The sequence below is a fragment of the Apium graveolens genome, chromosome 5, assembly GCF_009905375.1.
Source record: "Apium graveolens cultivar Ventura chromosome 5, ASM990537v1, whole genome shotgun sequence".
Lineage (NCBI taxonomy): Eukaryota > Viridiplantae > Streptophyta > Magnoliopsida > Apiales > Apiaceae > Apium > Apium graveolens.
In genome coordinates, this window is record NC_133651.1 from 20,532,475 (window position 1) to 20,541,915 (window position 9,441).

The following is a 9,441-nucleotide window of genomic DNA, read 5'->3' on the forward strand; positions in this document are numbered from 1 at the left end:
TTTCCCTGCACACAACAAAATCAAATCAAGTTGATTTTGGTACCCAAGTTTCCTTGGGTCCAGCCTTGTTAGTCTTTTTCCTAGACTTCACACTTCCTGCACCTTTTGACTTAGGTAACTTTGAGTCAACCTTGATCTCAGATGTAGTTGGTTGAAGTGTAGGGTTAGTCACAGAATCATTTAGCACATTTGATTGAATTTGATAAGGCATAGATTGTGAAAATATATTATTTCACATAGGCATGTTGTATGGCATTTGAGGCATACTAAATACAGCAAAATAAGGATTATTAACATATGGCATGTTTGCAAAATGTGCATGTGGATTCTGTTGAGACATAACAGGCATAGCATGCAGTGGTGATATAGACATGTTAGGCATGGAAGGAGTTAAAGGCATGGGAGCATTCTTAACAGATTTACAGTTAGCAGATAGATGATTAACACTACTATAATGCACACAACTTTTTCTAGGAGCATACTTATCAGGTGTGTAGTTGTTGTGTTTGTTAATCCCTACCTTCCCATTTCTATTGGATTTTCTTTTAGTTTCCTTTTTATCCTCAACCAACTTAAGCCTATTTTTCAACTGATCTAAAGTCATATGTCCTATATTCACCTTACTGGCATCTTTGGATGTGCTAGCTTCTTCTTTGACAAAGTTCTTAGAAGTTAAACCAAACTTCTTACTGAGATTTTTCAAATTATTCCTTTTAGAATCATTTGCCTGTTTCAATTGATAATCCTTCAACGGATGCTCCTTTTCTTCCTTCAACGGATGACTTTCATCATCCGTTGATTCCACATCCGTTGACAGTCCATCAATTAATTCTATTTCCTTTTTTTTTCTTCCAGGCATTCTCACAGAGTGATTCAATTCCTTGAACCTTGACAATTTGAGCACTAAAATCCCTAGATATTTTCCAGGCCTTGATTACCTCTTGCTCACGTTCTAGTTGTTTAGAAAGAACTTCTACTTTCTTAACAGACTCTTCTAGTTCACTCTCAACAGATAAGCATTTGATTTTAATCTTTTCAAGCTCAATTACCTTACCCTCTAACACAACATTCCTATCACTTAAAATAAATTGTTCTCTTTAATTCTCGTGTTCTCTTTAGCCAGTGATTTAAGGGAAACACGTAAATGATATAATTCATTGGACATATCATTTATAGCTTCATTGCATTCAATTTTAGAAAGCTGAGAGAGGTCAGTAGTGATTACCTGGTTGCTTGATGAACTAGTTTCATTTTCATCAGAATTAGCCATCAGGGCTAAGTTGACATACTCCATATCATCATCTTCATTAGCTCCATCAGCTGCCCAGTCATTTTCCTGAGTCAGAAAAGCTCTTACCTTTTGTTTGAGCAATTCGAAATATTTCTTTTTGTAATCCACTTGCTCAAATTTCTTCTTTTCAGAAGTTGGCTTTCTGCACTCACTTGCAAAGTGTCCACTTGTGCCACAGTTATAACACTTGAACTTAGATTTGTCCACCATGTTCTTGTTTGTCTTAGTGGCTCTAGTGTTTTTCTTGAATTTCATCTTTGCAAACCTTCTGGACAGAAAAGCCAGATTTTCATCAACATCATCAGAGTCATCTTGACTGGCATTGTCTTCAACCTTAGCTGCTTGCTCCTTTCCTTTGCTTGATTCTGATTTGCTTGTGTCAATTTTGAGACTTGGCATTGTCTTTTTTTCATTCCTGGCTTCAGTTCTCTCATTTTTAGCTACAAGTGCAACTGATCCACCTTTTCTCTTTCCCTTCTCCAACAACTCATCTTGCTCCATCTCAAGTTCATAGGTCTTCAAAATTCCATATAATCTTTCAAGTGTGAAGTCCTTATAATCTTGAGAATTCCTTAGTGAAACAGTTATAGGCTTCCATTCCTTTGGTAGAGACCTCAGAAATTTTAAGTTGGAATCCTTGACTTGGTACACTCTGCCATACAGCTTCAATCCATTCAACAGTTTTTGAAATCTATTGAAGGTATCATTCAATGATTCTCCTTCTTCAGAATGAAAATATTCATATTGTTGAATGAGAAGCTGCATTTTGTTTTCTCTAACTTGTTTAGTACCTTCACATATAAGTTGTACAGTATCCCAAATTTTCTTAGCAGTTTGGCTGTTAATGACATTATCAAACATATCTTTGTCTTGGCCATTAAACAGAATGTTCATGGCTTTCTTCTTCTTGTGAACCTCTTCAATATCTTCATCAGTCCATTCTGCTTTTGGCTTGGGAATAGACTGTCCAACATCAACTGTAGCAGTGGTAGCTGTGGCCACTTTGTGAGCGATGTGAGGACCATTCTCAATACAGTTAATGTAGCTTTCATCTTGAGAGAGAAGATGTAGATGCATCTTCACTTTTCAGTGATGATAATTAATTCTTTCCAGAATTGAAATCTTCACTCCAATATCCTTCTTACTCATGATGTTAGTAGAATAGATCTTTAAACTCTTTGTATGTCAAGAGCTTGCTCTGATACCAATTGTTATTCCCAAGGAACTAACAATGAGAATTACAGAAGGGGGTTGAATTTAAATCTCAAAACTTTTTCAAGTTTTGAGCAGTTTCAAAAGCTAAGTGTATAATGAACAGATGTGCGTGAATTGCTTTAAGCAAGTGCATACAGATGTATATTCAAAACACAAATGTAAAGAACACAAAGGCTTTAAAAACTTTTCTGGTGGATTTGTTGTTCCACCAGAGATGTGTATTTCAGAAAATCTATGATACAAAGAATTGATCACAGCTGCTTCCTAGTACAAACTAGATGATTTTCTCTCTATGTTTTTCTAAACAGCTCTGGAAAATTCACATCTAATTACTAGTTGCAACTTGGTTTATATATCACCAAGTTTACAAGTGAAGACAAAGATAAAATACAATTATAAAATAGTTCTTCACATGTTTCTTCTTCATTTCTCTATCCATTGCAATCTAAGATAATCTGTGAATCTTTGAATACTTCCTTGTTTGCACCAGAATGGAAATGCTGATTTTTCTTGATTCCTCCAAGAGGCTACCACATTCCAATTGTCTCTGTCAACCCATGTGCCACTGTCAGCTTATGAATTGTCACTATCAACTGCTATGGAACTGAGCATCCGTTGAAGCTTTCATCCGTTGATGGCTTTATCCGTTGATGCTTTAGTGACATCCGTTGATGCTTTAACAGTTGAAGCTTTATCCGTTGATGCACTCATCCGTTGAAGCTTTAGAGACATCCGTTGAAGCTTTAGAGACATCCGTTGAAGCTTTGTTTCTCATCCGTTGAAGGCCTTTAATCAATCAGTTGATACTATTTCATTTACAAAATTACAAGGCATGAAATATTTACAATTAGCACTCCTATTTGCATATCCACCAGTAGTCAACATGACTTATAATTTCCCACAACTTCTAAAAATTATATCTTAAATACAGAGACTGAAATGTGCTACAATACTAAACTTATTTCTAAGTAAAGCTACTCCATCAACGGATAGCCAATATGGTCTTATCCGTTGAGGCTACAAACACTAGATTTCTACTTAAGTGTTTTGTTTAACTTATCATCAAACTAATAAATATATTCCTAACAATCTCCCCTATTTATGTCTACTAGAATTGTAGGCATAAATTCAGGGTTAACTTGATGATAACAAAATACTTAACTAATATATAAGTTGAAATCAAGTAGAAATTCAAAAGTGCTGCAAAAGTGTATGGACTGAGATAGAATTGAAGATTTACAGTGTTTCCAAGGGTGCTCCTTTAGTCTGAGCAAATCATTTTCTTTTCCTTTATTCCCTTGTTTTCTTCCCCAGCCTCCTGTCATTTTCCTCTACTTGGAGTTGGAGTTGTTTGTAGAATTCAACTTCATCTTCTTCACTGATATCCAACTTAGATTGCATGTCCTTGAGAGTTTCATTACTGGCAATTTTAAGCTGGTCTTCAAGTCTGAAAAATCTTCTGACTCCTTTATTGTCTCTGAACTCCATCAACCAATGAGGTGATTTATGAATTTTAATTCCATGCTCAGGGATGAGTAATGTTCTAGGCAAGGAATTTGACTCCCACCAATTCTTAGCAAGCAGACTGTGCATACCAGACAAGTATTTCTACCTTGACTCGATATTTTAGCAATTGCATTTCAATAATATTTTTAGTTCAACTTTCATTGTGATACAGATTGAGATACAATTCTAATAATTATTTTGCTAAAATCCAGATTCATATACTATTTTCAAACAATAATTTATTTATTATTTGTTGAATAGTGAGATACACTATTTTATATAAAAATTGACTTTGTGACTATTCCTGATAGATAGGAATAGTAGTTATTGTTGTATAAGAATTTCATTTTTACTGAATTCTTATATTTGAGATTGGATGGTTGCGTAGGAAGCCGTGGCGCCGGTCCAACATGTGACTATATTACAACATGCTATAATATATATGATTATTATTATAGGCCAATGTATTGCCTTTTTGGGTACCCTTGTTTTTTGATATACTTCGACATACCGGTGTTGCTTCGCGACTGATAATTGGAGGCATCACAGCGTCTTGAGGATTCCAATCTAATTTATTGATAATCATAAAAGTCTAAATGAAAGTTTAGTTTTTGATTTTTTGATATAATTTGGTTACAGATTGTGATAAAGTCTCTTTCACATGTTACATACTCTACTATTTAGGTTCATTAAGTTAATTATAGGCTTTACAATCTAGATTTCTTCTGTTATTTCATATTAATTTTATGTTACATTGTTATTGTTGCTTGTTACGAGATTATCTATATGTTGAGCATTTCATTGGCTCATACTTGTTTTATTACTCTGATTCTTCAGCTAGATCAGAGCAAGACTCTTATCCGATAATCTAAAGAGAGTTTTGACCCAAGATCGTCAGAAGATCTTTAGTTTTGGTGTGCTTGTACATGTAGAGGTTTTGTGACGTTTGAACTAGTACAATAGTGTGTTGTTATAAAATTTGGAATAGTTGGTAAAACTAAATTTGGATTGTAATAACTTATTATTTGTAATAGTGCCTACTATAACCTGTGATCAATCCAGTTGCATGAAGGGGTAATATTTATTATTTTATTCCGTTGTGCATATCAGGTTATTGTTTATCAGTTAGTGACTTCTAAATCCAGACTCCGAATTTGGAGAACGTCACAAAGAGTACTAAGAGAAATATCCAACTTTTGGCACCCCTCAGTATAACTAATCCAATTCTTGGAAAAATTGTATATATAAATTTTGATTTATTTATTTATCTATTATTGATTTTATTTAAGTTAGTGTGGAGACTAATTAAGCACATTGAGAGAATACTTGTTATTGGAGTTAAAGGATGTCAATTTTGACATGGATAAGAGATAAATTAAGAATAAATATTTTAACCGAATTAACTTGTCAGTGGTTGACATCCCATTAGAGATGCTATGAGATCACTATGAGTTTACTGCCACGGTGGCGTACCGACTTTGACCGGCACATACCATTGTATTTTAATCTAACCATGTAGTATCACTACAGTAAATCTGTAAATGAAATAAAATATGATTTATCTCAAATAGTCCTCCTTGTAAAAGAATTCCATCGAAATTTGTTTTCGGGTAAATGAGTTAAGCAGGCTTTCTTGTTTTAATTGTTTGACTTTGAGTTCATCTAAGATAAAGGTTATACCTGGCCCAGTACGTTGGTAGGAGTATGCCCAATCCATCAGCAAAGTTTCTTATCCATAAACCTAGGAAAAGAAAGAGACTTCTGAACATTTGAATGTGAAATCGAGATTCAAAATGTTTGGGAAAATTATTAAAAATGGATAAACATTTGTATATGTCAATTTGGGGTTTGAACAAAAAAGGTAGGTACCGCTGGTCATGAGTTGAGTAAATCGATCAAATTGATTTTTTTTTAATTCAAAAAACCTGATCCAACACCAACCGAATAATAGATGGGTTATTATTTGATCAACCCGACATAAATGGGTTAGGTACGCGTTATAATTTTTTTTATCAGATGAGTTGGTATGGGTTACAATTTTTTTTATCCTAACTCAATCCAACCGAGTCATTAATATATTATCCATAATTTTATATAAAATTTTAAGTTTGACATGTATTTACACTTTTTTCTTGTATGTTTTCATGCAACTCCTATGATATCTTAATTGGCTTGTGAATTATCTTTTTTTTCCTCACCTTCAATATCTTATTAAAATTCCTTATTATAATTATTATGACAGAATTTTATTTATTCAATTTATGGTTGCATATTTATTTTCGTTTACAGATGTATGTTTACTTTTTTTTGGATGTGCATATAATTTATGATATGATATACATTACTAAAATTATAATATTAATCAAATTTAAATATTAGTCCTACCATTGTATGTTATACATTTTTTATTTTTATTTAAATTTTCAAAATAAGCGATAAGATATAGTATTAAAACTTTTTTATATAATGATTCAACCCAACCCATCCCAACTGACCTAACTCGATCAAAACCGATATCGCGGATACGATTGGGTTACAAAATTATATTTTACGGATTGGTTTAAAAAAAATTCAAATCCATTTAATTTGGCCGGGTTGTAAAATCGCTTTTAATCCGCTCAATCTGACCCATGTCCCTAGATACTGTGATATACTATAGCGGTACGGGAGGGATAAAAATATATTTTACGTAACCGTGTTATTATAACACAGTACTGTATTAGTCTTGTCATCTGACACGGTGTGATATGTGTTAAGTTTTTACGTCTGAAAGTATTGTTTTTTTGTCTTCCTTCATTATCATGGAGAATACGTTATTACAAAACATGAATTCGATTTCTTTGGAGGATGAGGAGGAGGGAGGCTTTGCAATTGAGGAAGAGATAGGAGTCAATGTTGGAACACAAGGGCAGGGTATAGACCCAAAATTGTGTGTGGTTGGTAGGTTCATTTCTGAAGGAAAGGTGGATTTTGTGGCAATGCAACATACCATGGCCGCGTTATGGAAGCCTGGAAGAGGTGTATTCATGAAGGAGTTAGATATGAATCTCTACCTGTTTCAGTTTATCATGAAGTGGATGTTAAACGGGTAATGGAGGGATGTCCTTGATCCTTCAACAGACGAGCACTGGTTATGGCACGCCTTAAAGAAAGGGAGAATCCTCGCTGTGTTGATCTAAATTTTTTGGAGCTATGGGTGCAAGTGCATGACCTGAGAATTGGTTTCATATCTGAGAAAATCCTTACAGGTATTGGTAATTATATTGGCAAATTTGTTAAAAGTTGTCCGAGTAATTTTACAGGAGCCTGGAGAGATTACATGAGAATAAAAGTTTCCATTGATTTGCGTATGCCATTAAAGCGACGTATGAAAATCAGAATGACTGGTGATGATTGGTACTGGGTGAATCTTAAGTACGAAAATGTGCCTACGTTCTGTTTTATCTGTGGAATAATTGGACATTCTGATAGATTCTGCAGCAAGCTCTTCGAAGTAGCAGGTGATGACATTGCTAAACCATATGGTTCTTGGATGAGGGCTCTATTCAGAAATCAAGTCAAACCAATAGGTGCAAGATGGCTTCGCAACGGGACAGACATTGGTGAGACTAGTGCAGGAACGGAAAGGAAGGATAACGATGGCACTAATCAAGATCCAAAATCAACTCCAGAAAACATGGAGATAGTTGGGCATGAAGGAAATTCAGGGATTAGCAATATTCAAAATTTGAATTCAGAAGCGGGAAACACTTATGGTAACAATATCGTAACAGATCCTCAGAGAATTTCGGAGCATTTAAATAAGAGGGACACAAATTTTATCGAAATAAAAAAGAGGAGAACATATGATGGGCTGGATACTAGTAGTAATATGGGCCTCAACAAAAATGTATTTATGGAATCTGAGAGTGCAGAATTAAAAGAGGTTCGAGATGGAAGTTTGGATAATAATAACGGGTCAAAAAACGTGTATTTGGCGAGTATCCATGGGGGTGCTCGCCTTCCATCATGAGTATTTTGAGCTGGAATTGCCATGGGCTTGGGACCCCGTGGACGTTTCAATTCCTAAAGGAGATTGTTCTCCAAAAGAGACTCGATTTTATCTTTTTAAGTGAAATTTTATGCAAGCAAGTAACAGTTGAGAAGTTTCAGCAGGCTGTAAATTTTGAAGGAAAGATGGTAGTGGAAACTCAAGGTCATAGTGGTGGAATTGCATTGCTATGGCGATTTCAAAATGAGGTGACTTTGAGAACTTTTAACAAGAATCATATAGACGTTTTTGTGAAGAATAAAGCTGGAGATGAATTTAGATTAACTGGTGTGTACGGAGAGCCTGACAGACAGAAAAGGAAAGAGACATGGGATATGATTCGTATGTTATCAAGTATAAACACTGGTCCTTGGTGTTTAATTGGTGACATGAATAATGTGCTCTCTCAGGCTGATAAGCAAGGTGGTAGACCTTACCCTCAGTGGTTAATACAGGGTTTTCGTGATGTAATAGAAGATTGCAGCTTAATAAATTTGGACTTGGATGGCTACCCGTTTACTTGGGAGAGGGGAGCTGGAACTGTAGATTGGATAGAAGTGAGACTGGATCGAGATTTAGTCTCGACTAGTTTTTTGAACATCTTTCCAAATGTCAAGTTGATAAATATTGAGGTTTCAACATCAGATCATTGCCCTATTCTGTTGGAAATTCATAAGGCAAGCATTGTAATTCAAAAGCGAGTTTTCAGGTTCGAGAATGCTTGGTTAAGGGAGCCTATGTGTCAGAAAATAGTGGAAGATGTTTGGAGTAGTGGTGCGAGTGTTTCTTTTTATGCAAAAATTAAAGAATGCTCAGAAATTCTGTCAAGCTGGGGTCGTGAAATAACAGGAAGCTTTAAGAACAGAATTAATCAGTGCAAGAAGACTATAAAATTGTTGAAGGGTAGGCGTGACAGTAACTCGATAGCAGTGTTAAAGTGTTAGGTCACACACACACTGTAGAGGGGGTGAATACAGTGTATAGTACACTCAAATCGAACTTTAAGAACTTAAGTAACAGAAAACAAACTTTATTGAAACAATAAACTCTGTTACAGTATGGAACTGTTACCTCTCAGTGATGAACAATATCACGAGAGCTGCTAGGGTTACAATGAATAATCTTCTCGAATAATGATAACACTTATAGTGTAAACCCTATGTCTGTGTTTATATACTACACAGTTACAAGATAATCGCTAATTGATATGGAATATAATTCTGCTTCCTAAAATATATCAATCAGATATCTTTTCTTCCAAGTATTCCATTCTTCACGGAATTCCTTCTTCATGCATATCTCTTCTTATGTTTATCTTGATCTTCTTTCCTTTAATCTGCTACTGTCCTTATCTGATCATCCTTCAGCACTTAAGTTCTGATATCTAACTTCTGATGAT

At 34.8% G+C, this 9,441-nt stretch overlaps 1 protein-coding gene across 1 annotated transcript; it reads left to right on the forward strand.

The window, feature by feature from the left end:
- Positions 1-8,020: 8,020 nt before the first annotated feature.
- On the forward strand, positions 8,021-8,986 carry LOC141659907 (uncharacterized). The gene has a single exon (XM_074466841.1). It carries the CDS (start codon positions 8,021-8,023, stop codon positions 8,984-8,986), a length of 966 nt encoding a protein of 321 aa, XP_074322942.1.
- The last annotated feature ends 455 nt before the right edge of the window (positions 8,987-9,441 follow it).

What these genes read in the sequence shown, in the direction of transcription:
- LOC141659907 (XM_074466841.1), top strand. Translation starts at nt 8,021, where the DNA reads ATGAGTATTTTGAGCTGGAATTGCCATGGGCTTGGGACCCCGTGGACG.